The sequence below is a fragment of the Cornus florida genome, unplaced genomic scaffold, assembly GCF_030987335.1.
Source record: "Cornus florida cultivar Cherokee Brave unplaced genomic scaffold, ASM3098733v1 CherokeeBrave_3.0.0_Hap2_Chr11, whole genome shotgun sequence".
In the NCBI taxonomy this organism is placed as follows: Eukaryota; Viridiplantae; Streptophyta; class Magnoliopsida; order Cornales; family Cornaceae; genus Cornus; species Cornus florida.
Genome location: NW_026775581.1, coordinates 123,748,039 through 123,765,399, shown reverse-complemented (window position 1 = coordinate 123,765,399; position 17,361 = coordinate 123,748,039). Strand labels below are relative to the sequence as shown.

Sequence of the window (17,361 nt, the reverse complement as noted above, 5' to 3'; positions counted from 1 at the left end):
CCCGAATATCCCCTGTTAAAAAGTTGTGTTTGTGCGTTGATGCACCTTCATCAGTCACCAAAAAACATGGTCCTCTTGATGATATTGAAGGTAAAATGGCGTGGGATATGATATTAATATCTACCTCTCTCTCTCTCTCTCTATATATATATATAGACACACCAAGTAAAAGCACATATAATGTGGGATATGATATGATTGTTTCAGGGGCTTATATTGGTGGTGCCGACGGATTCTTTTATTGGGATGCTTTGTTACTTTATGTGAATTGGTGGGTCAATGAGATTTGGTTTCTAGCTGCTGTGTGCTTGCAGTATATAATACTCCATTAACTATTATATATATATATATATATATATATATATAGATATAGAGAAGGGTTTATTATTCCGATTCGTGGTCTTTGCCTCATTATTAAAAAGAACCTTTTCGTTTCCCCGGCCTTTGGTGGTTTTAATTTGGACTTTGAAGTAAATGTCTTTTTTTTTCTTTTTTCCCACCGACTTTGAAGTAAATGTTGAATTAGCTGATACTGGTCTCGCTTCATATGAGGCATTTGCTGGACTTTTAAAAAGTTATGTCACGTGAGACAAATTATTGTAAAAGTTACTCCTATATTGTATCATTTATATTAACCACAAATTTCACCAACGCATTTTGGTAAATATAAAAGGTAAAATAAGACATTTTTGATGACTCAAAAAAGCATTTTGGCTCATTTTTGTGGAATTGACATTTATAGCCAAAAACAGTAATTTGAAGAGTTAAAAGACACGAAATAAGGTAGGTGCAACACGTAGAAGGGACTGCCTGATGAATGTAATTAAACACCAGTTATGGACCTTGCCTAAGTCCTCACGGGAATCTTCTCCACCTATCTTCCCTTCCAAGTATTTGATTTTCTTTTACAAAAATTTCTTATATATATATATATATATAGAGAGAGAGAGAGAGAGAGAGAGAGATGGGGAGAGCACCTCATGATCTTCTCGGGGGCTAGGCTAAGATCATATGAATCTTGAAGGGAAAAGTAAGATGGTTGAGGTGACAAAAAGATGTGACTCTGAACTGTCCAATATTGGAGGTATCCTAATCCTTAAAGCATGTGGACATAAATCACACTCCAACATGTTCATTGAAGTCCTAATTGATTCCAATTATTAAAATGTTCATTTGTTATTCATTTTTTAGAACAACTTCCAAATATATATATATATATACCAAAATGTGTAATTTTTATGATAAGATAAGTAATTCTTAAATATTAAATAAATACTAAATGTTAGTTTTAAAATATCTCTTTTATCTCTCAAAAGAAATAGTCAAAGTTCACGTCTCATAACAAATAAAATAATGCGTAAGTTACTTTTATTAAATCAAATGCTTATAATTAGGAGTGGTAAATTACAACACGAGTTAAAAGGGTTTGGATTTGACATAAATGAATTTGGGTTTGGTATAAACGGATTTAAGTCATAAAAGAGTCGACACGATTAACCCGTTCACTTAACTGTGTCGGGTAAGGGTTGAGGAGTTCAACCCGGTAACCTATTTACAATCCATTTAACTTAACATGTTATAATTATCTGGTTTAAACCCAATTACTATAAATAGTTAAGTCATTTTAACATAAACCTTGTCTATGCCTTATGCCTTATGATTTTGTTTTTATTTTGAATATTTGGGTTAATTATGACAATTTGTTTCTATTATTTAGTATTTGATTAAATATTAAATATCTCGTTAAACAGGTTAACACATTTATCTGTTTAATAAATAGATTAGGTTAGTGTTGAGTATTCTTGATATGATTATTAAATGGGTTGAGTTTGGATTTACCTATCTAATATAATATCCTTACATCGACACGACACAAATACGAATTGCCACCCTTACTTATGACCGACCATGTCATAGATTAAGGTTGCACGAAAAATAGATTAAGGTTGTACGTCATGGATTAAGGTTGCACAGAAAAACAGATAAGGTTGCACATGTCATCGCTAAAGGTTGCACGAAAAATAGAAAACGTTGCGACTGTCATAGATTAAGGTTGCACGAAAACAGATTAAGGTGAGAGTTAAACAGCCAACAACCAACGTATAGGAAGCTGAGGCCAAGCTGGGAAGGGAGCTAGAGCTATGAGAGAAAATTAATTAGAAGGAAAATGAAACTTGTTCGACCTAAAACTCAAGATGTTTAGTTTGTTAAAATATCTTAATGTGCCCAATGCTTTTCTTCACGCAAAGTCATTTCCACAAATGAGACAAGTGAACACTATTGTCTGCTATCAACTGCAGTACATAGCAAAAGCTCAACCATGCAATTCCAATTTCCTAGTTGACTATATATACATGTGGGTTTGTTTATGAACAAGTGAAGTCTTTGATTAGTACGTAGTTGTTTTTTTTTTTTTTAACTAAAAAGTTCCAAGTTTGATGCTTTGATAAGCGTGTTGATTGAATTTACATAGGACAAGAGATGTGTGGTTCTAACATCTTGAATTTTCGTAATCACTTGCATTATTGGAAAAGAAAGCCTTAAATTAACATAAGACTGATTAATGTAAAACCGGCACTCAATAAAGTTCAATCAAACCTTGTTCTCGACATGGTGGGTAAGGTAGTGCTTGTCAAGTTTTGACTTGCCAAACTAAAGCCTAATCTTGTGATTAATTAACCATAAACTGAGTCTGAATGCTCACTTTCCCAACACAATTAATTCCCTATAAAAAGATGCTCCTATCAAAAAGGCTAATTAATTAATTAATTAAACAACATCCTTAATTTTCTGTGTTTGGCTGACTTGTAGTGATGTTGGTGGTTTAGGTAAAGAGGAAGGTGTGAAGAAGAAACTAACAGTGGGGTTTCACGGTCAAATTTGGCTCCTTATCTTTTAATTTTGTCAGTCAAAATATTGAATAAATAATGTGGCTCTTATAATTGAATTCTGACAGTGTGATGTGAGAGTTTGAAATAAAATAATGTCAAGAATGCGAGTAAGTAATGCGACCATTCATACAGTGTAACTTACACTTGGTCTAATGTATGCTTTTTCTCTTTTGGATGTGAATAAAAAATATTGGTGGAACATAGAATATATGGAACAACTCCGCATTGACTTGGTATCTTCTTCTTAGTTACCGGAACATATATATATATATATAATCATAATGTCTATAGAAAATATAATATGGAATATATGTTAGTTATGGGTTTGCATTTTGATTAATTGGTGCTTTTTCGATGCTCGGGAGTCAAGTCAAGGTCAATTTAAATTAGGTTTAAAGTTGTCCTAATTCTCACTCAAGAAAAGCCAAGAACTTTATTTCTGCTTTTGACCTTTTATCAATTGATGATTAGGAGTAATTCGACATAGAAAACAGAGGGTGTCTTGAGCTTTGATGGGAAGTGATGGGCCTTTGTCAGATGGGACACCAAAAGTAATCCACACTACTTTTGGATCAAGCCCAAACCCAATTTCAGAATAATCGTCTGCTCCATGTGGTCATGGACAAAATAGGGAGCTCTCTTAGCTAGGCCAGCGAAAAACTAGCGCAACTTTTGGCACTTTCGAATCTTATAAAACCACAAACAGCTCGTTTAAATAGTTTTATTTATTTGTCTGCCTATGAACCGTTCCTGGTTGTGACTTTGGAGCATAACTACGAAGAGGTCCAACCGTACTACGTACTATGATGGGTGACCCATAAAGTTCTCGTGTCCAAACCTCATGCACTCTCATACATCATACGGACACTAATGCATCAGATCTCATCAGAATTTGAGAGTGCTTGGCGTACTACGTACTATTCTCGTGTTCAACTCTTTGGTCCGATTTTTACCTTTAATCGAGAAATTTACTACAACTAAGATTAGCTGCAAAAACTTTTTATTCACTCAAGCCTTTTTCAATCCAATTAGTAAGAGTCATAGCCTCACTCGTTATTCATGAATTTAGTCTCGACCCAAACCCTAATTCTATATAGTCCCAATTTCCTTGTGTTGGACAAAATATATCACTCCACTGATCTATACATACATACCACCCCTACCTGTAGGGCTTATAAGCAATTAAACATATGTCAGGTCCACATTTTGGTGGCCAACCACCAGTCCTAACAGAAAGGTCAGCTTCAGCAATTGGCTCAAAGTTCCACATCCACAGACAGGTCATCATGGTGTGCAATGTTAATTCAAAGTTTTTTTTTTCGTATTGCTCTCTGTGACTTCTTAATGCAATGTAGTGTGGTTAATTGACTGGTTGAGTGGAGGTGGACGACGAGGCATGGTGGTGGTGGTGGTGGTGGCTTCCGCATGCTGCGGATCCAGGCTGCAGTGCATGGATTAATTGACTGCCAACCCTTTTAAGATTTTCCAATCACCATGCATGTTTTAGTATCAGCCAAGAAATTAAACTACAGAGGACAATAGGAATCCCAAGCACTAAAGACTTGACATTTCTATTCCACTTATGATACATCAAAACTGGGTCAAATGCTCAAATATCAAAAGCCCATATCTAGAACAGAAACACACAAAAAGAAAAAGTCAAAGAACCTTAATTTCAACCACATAATGATAATGAAAACTTTCAACCAAAAGATCAAGGATATATCTATATACCCAAGGGGCCAAGCTGACTCTTCTTTGCAAACCCATGCCTGCTTTGATGCTTTCTACTACTCTAAACATTTTCAACCAAAAGATCAAAGAGCTATACCCGGGATCGCTCGTTCTTTGCAAATTACCCATGCATGCTTTGATGCTTTCAACTACTCAAAGATCTCGCGGAAAATTTCTCCTTTTGATCACAAAAGTTAGCAGGAAGATATCAGTGACTTCTACCATCCTAATGTCTAACTGATGATACAATACAAAGAGACCGACCAACTCCCAGTCCTCTTTGCGAATTGCTTTGTTCTCAAGATACTGATTGCCTCCTACTTCTGGAAGGGGTGGACTTTGTTTCATCTGCATTGGTAGAGCCACGGCTTTCTGATGTATCTGAGCTGCTGTTCTCACTTTGTCTCTCTTTGCTTGACCAAAGCTTTGAAAATATCTTCTTCGACATGAGCAACCCTTTCACTTTGTTGGCAGCCAATTTTTCAGCATTCATTTTAGTGCCATTGTCACCTTTACAGTCACCACCACCTCCCTCTTCTGCCTGCAACCTAAGAGTAGCAAGTTCCCCTTTCAGAGCTTTAAGCTCCTCTGCTGTTGGCACACCATCCCAGTCTTCTTCGGTGTTGGTTGTAGCAGATCTTGAGCTCCCGTGGGACCCACCTGGGAGTAAAGCCTTGATGGAACCAGGCAAGTCAGGTGTGTTGCCACCACCAGATGATGTTGTGGCCCTGACCTGCTCAAAGAAGAGAACCTGTACAACTACCCTCAAGGGCAGCCGCTCATTTTGCACTGCATGCATGCATGCTTCCACCGACAGCTTCTTACAGTCCATCAGCTTACAAATTCTCTTTCTCTCACTCTTGCTGATTCCAGAATGTTCCTACACCAAAACACAACATTAATTCTTTTAAATACATGTAGGTAAACAATAGAAAATTCTGATGGTTATTATGAAAATACGAGCGCCATTATTTTTTCCTACTATGCATGTGGCAAGTTCAGAGGGAACAGTGAGTTTCTATGGCCAGAACTTGATTGAATTAACCATTCAATCCACCATGCCCTTTTTTTTTTTTTTTTTTTTTTTTTTTTTTTTTAGTGGAATTGAACAATTTTTGGTTACAGATTAAATCATAAAGACTTATCTGACACCCAATTCTAATGCACACAAAACTCCTTAATACTACCCATAAATCAGAGAAATTATTACTCATATGGCCTATTCAAGAATATAGCTGCATTACATGGTCAGAACAAATTCATGAAAAAGACTAAAATGAAGGTGAATTATGCAGTGCTGGTCCCGCCTATGAGGGTGTTAGGAGGGAGAGATTAGAGACAGACCAGATAAAAATAAAATAAAAAATGTCAGTGTCATTCAAATAGTGATGATTAAAACCAAAATGTTCAAGTTCCAGCGAAGAAGGGGAAAAAGGAAGAGAGAAAAAGTTCAGGAGTTCACCTTCAGATACATGTCAATGGCACGGTATAGTCCATCATGGGATGGCCTAAAGAAGCCCGAGACTATTTCTGCAAGATCTATAAATTTTGAGAGAGGAAGATTGGGATCCCTTCCAATTTCAGCAAGAAAGCCATCAACCAGCTTAGCCACCTTCACCTTGGAAGCATCTGAAACAAGCCCAGGGCTTCTAATTTCTTGGAATTCATTTTCCATAGGACAATCAATCTGAGCACTCTGTTCCTGCTTTACAAACTCCTCAACTAGGTTTTTCACGATATCAATATCGTAAATTGTTGTTTCCCCAGCTGGAGCTCGAATCAAAAGCTCAGGCACCGTGGCCTCCTCTAACTGCTGACCGATTCTCCTCAGCAGCTCCCTTCTTCCCATTTCCCCACATTCTAATACGATAGCTGCCTGTAACAATTTGAGCAGGAAACTACAAGGTACACTACTTTTCTCTGTGGGCAGCAGCCAAATAATGGTCTCTACCATTGACTGGTTCTTTATGATGTCACCACCTTGTATCATACCCTTGCTCAACCCTGGAAGTCTTTTCAGGGCATATGAATTCAAGGCTTCTCCAATTACATCACTAGACATTTTTCCCTTTGTTTTAATTGTTGTTATGACCCGCTTGTACAAATCAATTTGAAGGTCACACAGGTCCTCGACCCACCAGTCCTTTGGAACCATCTGCTGTCTTCTCACACCATTCCAGAGTGGGTCATTTCCATTCTCAGAAGGGAGTTTTTTACGGTTATAGGTGTAGGACCACTCCACCTTTGAAGTATCAATGGAAGCTTTGGAAGCTATAGAGTCCAGGGAGTGGCTGACCACCTTCAGTTCCTCAGACCATGGAAGAAGAGACTTTGTGGTTTGGAGAACAATGATTGAGTCTTTCCAACTTCGGAAGATGCTGGAATTGAGGAAAACTTCAACCTTGTAAATAAGGTTTCCTTTATCAACTGTTTCATACATCTCCAAATACTCTGCCGCACAGCGAGCAGCGACCACGTTGTATGCATTGAGAGTCACTATCATACCATAACAGAATTTTGCACATATGTCAAAGGCTGCAGGTCCACCAGGAATATCATGGATGCAGATTTCATCGTTATTTTCCTCATTTGTTATTCCAACCAACTTCTGCAAGCGGGCACTCTTTGATAAAAGGGGAAACTGCATGAACATATTCTTTAGTATCGTCAAACAAGCATATGAAACTGAAGAGTGCTCACATAGAGAACAAGCATTTTGGATCATAAATGATTGTTTCATGTTCCTTTTGGAATTTGGATCAACATATTTAATATCAAAACCAGACCGGCAAGTTAAATGGTTTCACCACTACCATATGGGAATATTGAATCCTTAAAAAGTTAAAAGTAAGAGTAAACTAGACTGTGCGGGATAGCCAGAGCAATCTGAACAGTTCAGTTATTCAACAGTCAGCTCAATTCTAAATCTTTATTCCTGCCTCTCGAACAATTTTTCGAAGGCAGATAAGATGAAGCTGATATCACCTACTTAGACTTATAATGACCTACTAATTGAACCAAGTACTTGGCTAAATCAATCAATTCAAAAATTAACATGCATTCCTTATTTTAATTTGTTCAAGTATAGTAAGCTTTTAATTTTTTTTCTTTCTTTGATTCCTTCATAAAGCAAAGGAAAAAAAAAAAAAAAAAAAATAGTTAAAACTCGTCTTCTTTTAGTGCATATATTTCACCCTTTACAACTGCAGATTGTTTGCATACCTTATGCAGATAAAATTTCACCTCTCCAACATTAACAACTATGTCAGTTGCCAACTCAGTTGCGACATACCTGGACACACAAATATTTCTCAAATCAGGTTCATGATAAATTTGAATGTTATTGGCAAAATATAACAAGCAGCACAAGGAAAATATTGATATTAATATCATTATAATAATCTCAGTTGGAAGTTTGATAAAATAAAAAAGAAAATTCAAAGAACGCCAAAAAAAAAAAACTGGGTTATAACTGTATAAAGAATGTCCCCGAGATGAAAGTCTACCAAACAATAGAAGAAAATCATATGCCAAATATGTTCAGAGTTGATGAATCATTCCTGTGAATTATTAGTGTTTCCATGTCTTAAACTTCCAAAATGTTCAAGATATCATTAAATTCATATTTTTGTCTTTCCAACACTTCAGTATATTTTGTGAATTATAAACATTGGTGGAGTGACCGATTTATAAACCGGTGTGATAACTGAACAAGAAGTCACATGTGACTCCAATATTAATCAACCAAAGGGTGAGTGTAGGTATGGGGTCCCAGTCTTGTCACGTAGCAAATGTGCAGTCAATCACCATGTCATGCCTGGCCACATCATTCTAGAGGACTTCAAGGAGGTTGTGGCATGCTTAGGTTGGTCAGCTATTAATTAGATGGCTAAAAAGTTCCCTAATTAACCATTAAAGTTAGGATGAACACATTTAGGCAATGATTGGGGAGCTTGGAACTTGGATGCATATCAATCCTAAATATTGAACAATGCTGGATAGGCGAAGTCAAAATTCTGATCAAGCCAGAATCCAGTTGATCCAGTGGGATGTATAAAATGGTTCACTGAAACTGCCAGTTTGCAACGGGTTTGAAGTAAACCAATTGGTCCAGTGGGATGTAAAACATGGTTCATTGAACCTTCCAGTTCACAACGAGTTTGAAGGAAACTCGAACCCTACCTCTCTCTCTTGCACAGGAGATGCTTTTCCACTACACCAACTTTCCTTTTGCTTATAATACTTCAACAAATATATATATATATAAGAATGGTACTTGCTTAAAAATCCATTAACCAATCCACATACACACACAAACACTATCTTTTGTTTATTGTACTTTTGCTTAAAAGCCTTAAATATATTACTATTAATTAATTTAGTAAAAAGTCTGTTTTTTTTTTTTTTTTTTTTTTTTTTTTTTTTTTTTTTCTATTTATTTATTTATATATCTTCAAAATTCAATAAAAACTACTAAAATTAACAACAACAAAAAAATAAAAAATAAAATAAAATAAAAAATTGTTGGAACTTGGAAAAAGTAACGTATAGGAATTTTTTTTCGGGTTATGTGCGAGGTCGAAAAAATTCACAATCGCAATAACCAATTCCGTTACATTATGCTAATATGAACCCAAGTCTGCATCCGCAACTGCGAGCCATGGTATCTAGTGATATGCTCTCTAAACTAAAAAATAAGGGCTTGTTGTTCATTACCACCAACTTGGCTTGAGTGGTATGTCCTCCGCCTTCCCAAATGAGAGAATGCTTATTTATCAAAAAAGGAAAATAAATAATTGTCCATCCTTGACATATAATATGCATTAAAGATCCAATATTACATAGATAAGAAAGAGAATGAAACTGATTAAGTTCAAATTAAAGAGACATCATAGGTTATGTGTGTGAGCGTGTGCAAGTGGCACCAGTAGGCTACCACACTGGGCGAGCTACAGGTGCACAATCTCACGTCACCTGGGTGTGGATGGGGCAAGTGCCATATGTAGATTCAACACCCTTCTATGACACAACGCGTTTTAAAGCCGTAATGGCCGTGAACCCACCAGAACTCCAGAGTTAAGCGTGCTTAATCTGGAGTAGTACCAGAATGGGTGACCCCTGGGAAATCTCTGGTCCAGGGGAGCCAAAAGCAGACAATATTGTGTCTGACTAGGCTGGGGTTCGTTACAGTATGTGTGATTGTTCTTCAAAGACTCGTGCATTAAAGACAAAACCAAATATTTCTATTCTTCTGAAGATTTTTCTAGTGTAAGCATTGCTTTTGATTCGAGTGCTTTGATCGTAGGAGAGAATTGCTACTGAAAGTTACTTTGTTAAGGTGAGCTGTGAATTCCAAGGAAAATGGAATAAATAACGGCTGAGCTCGTGGTGTAAACTCGTGGTGTAAACTAGTGGAGTAAAGTTGTATAGGATGTGTTGATGCAGTGTGTCTTGGCTATGTATAGGCATATTGTATACCTACCTGTCCCTGTGAGCGCTTGCCATGACACTGGATCAAGGACTGACTTACTCTGAGACCACTTGTAACAAGTCAGGCATTTGCCATCCGACCCAAAAACTTAACCAACTAAGTGTTGTTACATTCCTGTCCTAATAAGATCAAGACCCTCCCTATCCGAATCCGACGTGGGCCCCTCGAACACTACGATTACGGGGCTGAGTAACAACTAGTGGAAACACCGTGCCGGGTAAATCTTTGTATTCTAATAACTTCTTATAATGATTTGATCAGTGCGCGGACTAGGTACTAAAAATGTGTGAAACCTTGAATTAATCAGATTCTCTCTCTTCCTCCTCACCAATGGGGGTGTTGCCGACATGACCATCGAGCCGACAACAATAATGAAATCTAGATCAAGCAGCTTCTTATCCACTCCCACAACAACCAATTGAAAGAAACAATTGTGTGTGGCCAAGTTGGCCTCGTTGATTGTCACCAGAGTAAAAGAGACAAAACCTTAACAAAACGAAAAACACACGAGATGTAAGTGATGGAATCTTTTGGGGGTTTAACTCAACAAGAAGAAGAACCACTGTAATTTGCAACTTCTATATGGTAATTTGCAACTTATATAGGCTTGTAGCGATGGGTTATGGAGGGTTAAGATATGGTGGTGGTAGCTGTGGCTCTGGTGGTAATGAATGGGTTACAGCAATTATGGAGGTGTGGGCTTTTGTGTTCTTCTTTCCCAATTTCAAACCAACTTAAATGTAATTAATTCAAAATAATTAATATGAAAAACAAATGTCAACACATTGTTTAGCTTGTAATTAATATGTAAATAGATAAATATTTATACCTCTTCCTACTAAAATAAAATTTTAAGTTATAAATTTGCAAAGTAATAAAAACAAATAAAATCAAATGAACAATAAATGGGGATAATAATGTCTTTTCATTTGCAAAAATCATATATTAATCAAATTATTTTGCTCACGTTAGCAAATCGTAACATTGACCAATCTTAGTGGAGGTCAATGCAATTTTGTAGTACACAGGAACTAGAGTAGAGGTCAGTGTAATTTTTCCTAAAGAATATATTTCTATCAAGCTCATGCACTTCTTGGAACTGAACCCATAGAGAAGAATGAATAAGAAGAATGTTTTGTGTAAAGAATAAACCACGGAGAACTACACCCTATTTAATCAAATCATTACAAATGCACCATACCCCCAAAAGAATTTTCCACTGTTTCTAGGGAAAATGTTGCAAAAAATAAAATAAAATGGATTTATAGCCCTGATCGGTATACTCGCACTATGTATCTCATTGAGCCTTAAAACTATTTGTTGAAGTACTATAGTCTTTCTTCTGCATGTTCTTACATGTGCCTAGGGGTGGCAAAATATACCCCAACCCAAAAACCCGCCCAAATCCGCCCAATAATTATTGGGTATTGGGTGACTAGTTTAGTTGAATGGGTTATTAATGGGTAAATCATTAATGGGAAATATATTTAATGGGTTGGTAGTGGGTACCCCCTTAACACACCACACATGATATTTTCCAAAATCAAATTACTTTGTTTCATTTGATCTCTCTCACTCCTCTAGTTTTCTCTCTCCACTTTGTATGTCTCTCGTGTCTCTCTCTCCTCACTTATCTCGTATTTTCGTCTCTCTCTCTCCTCTCGTTTTCTGTCTCCTTTTGTTTCTCTCTCCTCTCTTCTTTTTCCTACCCTTTTTTCTCTCCCAGGGGTGGCAATTAGGATTTATATATATATAAACAGTCGATAAAGAATATATCAATATAAGATGTATGTATAGTTGATGTATCTGGACTGGTCTTTGGTTACTTGGGACCTGTTTTGTTAGGTTTTCTATTTTGTTGGGCCTAATATTTTTGTACCTGGGTTTTAACTTTGCAACTCTGCGGTACTGTTTTTGCTGCTCTATCCATTAGGCTTGATTTTATTTTGTTTTGACCCTGGGCTATGCATGTACAGTTCTTCTATTTCTATTTATTTCACCCACTTATCAAAAAAAAAAATTTGCCCCTTCAAAGAATGTAAAGAGAAAGTACAAGGTTTTGATTTCAGCTTTTCAATTTAATATGGTAGTCAATGAAATCTTATTTGAGGGGAAAAAAAAAAATGAAACCTTGGTTGTCATTTTGAATTTGCTTTTTCAACATCACAGATTTGCAACAGGGGGAAAAAAAAAACCTGCGCGGGGGGGGTGGGTGTTGGGGTTGGAACGGGTTAACCCGTTTTGACCAGCCCATTTGAGTCCTTACCCATTTATGACCCACCATTAGCGGGTTGAGAATGGACTACTGACCCATTCATACCCAACCCAAAACCCACCCAATTGCCACCCCTACATGTACCTAATCAATTAAACAATGCCTCCAAGGCACTATTTTCCAGGACTTCTGATTTATTATCTTCGTCGTCATTTTAGAGCTTCTCTCTATGATTTGAGTTCTCTTGTCAAGAACAAAGGTGTTTTTCATCGCAACACAGTCTGATACACCTAATTTTAACTCAAAAGGACCTAGCCTGATACTAATTCATCTTTAAGAATATAAAGTTAACTACTTAACTACTAACATATATAATAAATATAAATGAACAAACCCCTCAATGTCACTCAGATAATTGAAGTCAATTTAACTCATGAATTTTAGTCGATAAGTCACAGAAATCACCATGCAGAATTCTGACAAAGATCCTAAGCATTAAATAACTTAAAAGAGACAAAGGATCAAATTTTTAAATAGAAATGGCGTGGGAGAAACATATAAGGCTTAGTAAAACGTATATACATTTTTTTATGGTCACAATTGATAATAAATGTAAACAGTAGGTTGTAAAAAAATTCTTCAGCTAAGAGACCAGAAAAAGGAGAAGGGGATATGCTGAATGGGGAGTTGACACGCAGCAAACATTCCAAAAAATTGAGCAACGGATATTAAATGCATACACAGAGAAATTTATTATATTTTTTTGTTCCACATAAAAGAACAAATTTGAACTTTTTAGTCATCAACATGAACAACAAAGATTATAGCAAAATTAGAATTCTCTTCTTGTCAAAATTTAACATTCCCAATTTAAAGAGAATCCAAAAATTGAATATACTCCTCTATTCATTAATAAATAAATAAATACACTCTTCTTCAAAATCTAAGAAGACGTGAAAACCCCTATTTGACAAACGGAAACAAAAATGAAAATGGCCTCTTGGGAGACAACTTCTGACAACTGATTTCAAATAATTAGGGGAGAAAATAACTGAAGTATAAATATTGTAAAACCTTGCTCTTTTTACAAGACACATACTCAACAATGGAAAAATCAAACAAATTTTGAACACTCAAAACTTGTTCATACTAGAGTCCCTTAATTCTAGATTGTACATCATAACTAAACGGAAACCATCTTAATTCTTAACCTGTAAGCCTTTAAGATAATCAAACCCGTGACAATAGTCAACTACAAGTTGGGATGAACTCTTAAAATTCTGAATGCCGCATGTAGATTATACTATTAAACTATATATTCCTTGACAATTAGAAGAGCAAACCCATATTTGATTGTGAAATATCGAAAGAATGGAACTCATCATTAAGGAAGAGAATCATCACCACTTGAGATAAAAAAAATAAAATCAACTTATTATATCTTTACAGTGTCATGTACATCCAAGGAAATATTTTCATTTCAAGTACTAAAACAACGAAGAAACTTCAACTAAGAAAGAGTAAAATAATTGTTGTGTCGAAACTCGAAACACCCCCAAATCAATTTATAGAGGCAAACAATTTCAAAGTGATGTATAGGAGGTGTAAATATTAGGAACAAAATGGGATCAAATGGTCACAACAAATGTTTCAAGTCAATAACCTGAACAGGAGAAACAAGAAATGACTGCCCTAGAAGCTGCATAAGCATAAAAGTGAAGGGAACCGGAACAAAATAAATTCTCCAAACAAGCATATATGTGTGTGGACAAGAAGAAATCCCCGTTATTCGGCTTAAAGAAAAATCCCCTTAATAGGGAGGGAAATTAGTGAATACCAACAAAAAAAAAAAAAAAGCAAAAACAGACCCAAAATGTAATTTATGCTGTGAGAAAAATAGTAACTTGGAATTAGAAAGAATTGCATACTGACCTAATATTGTCCCCATCAGTCTGAAATGAGTCAGGCTTTGATCCAAGTTTCATGAACTTCATTTTGGCAATGATAGATATGTTTCACCTCCAAGATCCCCAATTCCAACTTCAACTAATCCAGAAAATTCACCAGCACAACAAATCAGAAACTCATATAATAAATAAAATCACTCAAAAGAAAGAAGAACCTAGAGATGGAAATTAAATTCTTAAATCTGACCAAATTTTTGGGGTTGAAGGAAAAGAAAAGATAGATCAAGTCGAGAAGGTGAAATGTGTTCATGTGTGACTGAAACTCACCCACAAACCAAGGTTAGAGAGAGAAAGTTTGTGCAATTATTTAGCAAATTGAGTTTGCTTCCTTACTTGGAAGCAAAGCCCACGGAGTGCGGGCAGAGAGGGTCAGTCCAGGAGACAGACTCTCTCACAAACACTAATAAAATTCTCAAAACCAGAGACACACACACTTGCTAACGACTGACACCACCGCCCACGCTCAATTGTTACTTTCTCTCTCTAGAAATCCATATATACATACAGATAAATATGTGTGTGTAATTCGCAATACCCAAACCCTATAATCCACATTCCTTCACAATTCTTCTCTCACCACTGAAATCAGAGGACCTGGCACAGAAAACACCATCTCGGTGTGAGATGAAGACGCTGACAAGTTGGTAGACAACAAGCATCAATGCTTTTGGAAGATCATGAAAAGCAAATTACAAAGAAGAACAACCCAACACCACTACCAACAAAATCGTTTCCAAATTTAAGTGAAACTGAGAGATGAAATTCCCCAAAACAGTACATCAAAATTTACTCACCACAGAAACCAACCCAAGAAAAGACCAAATAAAGGTCCAAAACAAAACACAACCCCAAAACACCTACGCGTGTAAATTTCACACAAAAATAGAACTCATCTTTATACAGTAATACTATTACTTACAATGGCTATTGGAACTGTGAATCAAAACCCAGAGAAGATGATAGCAAACCCGGCTAAGTGCTTGTGTTAAACATTCATATGAGTGAATGAGAAGCTCCACATTTTGCTGGGTACGAAGAATGTATGCACAGCACAATACACAACAACACACGCAGGCTAGGGCATGAGCAGTAGTATTGTATATTATCTAAGGGACAAAACCCAAGAGACCCCACCACCACTTTCATAGTTATGAGGCTATCACAAAAACCACCCAACAAAAACACAAAAAACCAACCATCAAAAAGATGAGTTGTCGCTCATCTTTGACAGCCACCCCAGCAACACCATGTTTACACAAAAAGCCAAGTCAGAATGTTCCCAATCTCATCTCTTTAGAATCAGCACCACCGCCCCCACCACCCCTACCTTTCCCATCTCCTTTCTCTCCACCCAAACAAACTTTAATACCCAGAATCTAATATTTACATTATACTGTGTGTGTGTGTGTGTATATATATATATATATATAACACCATACATATATCACTATCATATGCTATTTCAAATTCTCAATTTCCAAATTTTTTTTCCTTTATTTCAGCTCTGACTTAAAAGTGGCCAGGTGGTTTGGGCTTAGTTTCTCTCTCTACAGTGCTAGGCACGCCAATCTGACAGCCTTAACAGTGTTGCGCCCTTTATCAAATACAAACATACTTACATGGTTGTAGAGAGAGAGAGAAACGTGTGTACAAGAAAACGACCCGTCCATTGCCTCTCGTACTTTGATAATATTGGTATCCATCTCTTTGTTTATTTATTTATTTATTTTAGGAGCAATGGAAAGAAAAAGGTTGTCTCCTTTAATTTGTCGCGATATATTGTGAAATTGTCGAGATATGTTGGCGGTATGGGTTTGGGCCAGACTGTGGGTGTTCACATGGATCACTCATGACCTCTCACTTTGCAAAAAGAAAGAAAAATGACTTTTCATTTGGTGTTTGGACTTAAAAATCACACCCTCTTGGACTCTGTATTTGTTTAACATTGTACCCATTTCAATGCTTGATATTGTTTTATATAGGTAGTAGTAAATATGAAGTTCATGTTGTAGGAGTAGATCTTCTGTTTTTACCTCCATTATGTACAATAAACACTAGTACAACATATTTACAATCAAACATATGCAATATGATGTGAGTGTTGCATTACCGATTTAAATACTCTGTTTATACCAAGTATTGCATATCATACACTTTATTTAATGTTGATTTCAATTCTTCAACGTATTTTACTACTCAATGTAAGACCAAATTAAGCATCTCAATTAACTAAGACTATACCAGTTAATTAACTTTTTCTTTTTTCTTTTTTCTTTTTTCCTTTAGATCAATAAGATTCACCACTCAATGCAACACCTATCTGAAAGAAATCCCTGTTTTTTTCAAATCTCTCAAATAACTTACCAAAAAAACTAAACACTCAATTAACTGAACCATGCTGACTAATAATGACACTTCAAGTTGGTTAGTTTGAGTTTTAGAGAAGCACAAGATCAAATCATTCACCATTAATCAAGAAAGCACGAGAATAATCATTTAATGTAAGACCTAATCAAAACCAAATTCACTTTTTTTGCCAATGTTGACACTTCAAATACATAGAGAGTATTAGTTTTCATTTCCAAACAAGATCAATCAATGCTAATCAGCACAAAACACAGAATGAGATGCATCATAATAGAGTGGGAGGCAAAGTTTGATATGCCATCCCATTTGTTTATTGGCTAGTCCAATCAAAATGATGAACATCTCCCCTTCACCCACTGGACAAGTTGTGACCACATTCCTTTTCTCTTATCCAATCTTTTAATTCTATATCTTCCTCACATGCAATGGTCCTATCTCCTTCCCCAGTGTCACCAAAAATCAATTATAACCATTTTACATTTTACATCTTATTTTACATGACAAGAATCTCATCACCCAATACATTCTAACCCCTTTTGTTTACCACAGAATTTTTTCTTTTTCTTTTTTTCTTTTGAGTGGCTTGGAAAGTATTTTTTGTTTATAACACTAGGTTCTGCTTTTAAAGAAATTATTAAATTATCTGGGATTACATGGTCTTGGTCAGTTAATCACAACCCAATGCGTAAATGCTTT

The 17,361-nt window shown here is 36.0% G+C and overlaps 1 protein-coding gene across 3 annotated transcripts; it reads right to left on the bottom strand.

Annotated features, from left to right (window-relative positions):
• Positions 1–4,430: 4,430 nt before the first annotated feature.
• On the bottom strand, positions 4,431–15,892 carry LOC132287127 (BTB/POZ domain-containing protein NPY3-like). 3 transcript variants are annotated; one of them, XM_059789634.1, is made up of 5 exons: positions 15,218–15,892; positions 14,264–14,377; positions 7,848–7,917; positions 6,088–7,266; positions 4,431–5,505 (listed from the first exon to the last, which is right to left on the bottom strand). In XM_059789634.1, the coding sequence occupies exons 2-5, from the start codon at positions 14,323–14,325 to the stop codon at positions 4,924–4,926; spliced, it is 1,893 nt and encodes a 630-aa protein (XP_059645617.1). In that variant the 5' UTR covers positions 14,326–14,377; positions 15,218–15,892; the 3' UTR covers positions 4,431–4,923. The 3 variants fall into 3 exon arrangements, with proteins under 3 accessions (XP_059645617.1, XP_059645619.1, XP_059645618.1); XM_059789636.1 differs by lacking the exon at positions 15,218–15,892 and adding an exon at positions 14,876–15,034; XM_059789635.1 differs by lacking the exon at positions 15,218–15,892 and adding an exon at positions 14,566–14,848.
• Between the last annotated feature and the right edge of the window lie 1,469 nt (positions 15,893–17,361).

Bases quoted from the DNA above. Each gene is read 5' to 3' on its own strand.
- LOC132287127 (XM_059789634.1), bottom strand. From the start codon at position 14,325: ATGAAGTTCATGAAACTTGGATCAAAGCCTGACTCATTTCAGACTGAT. The intron at 7,918-14,263 runs GTCAGTATGCAA...TTGTGTGTCCAG, and splicing joins ACTGATGGGGACAATATTAG to GTATGTCGCAACTGAGTTGG. The intron at 7,267-7,847 runs GTATGCAAACAA...ATGTTCATGCAG, and splicing joins TGAAATTTTATCTGCATAAG to TTTCCCCTTTTATCAAAGAG.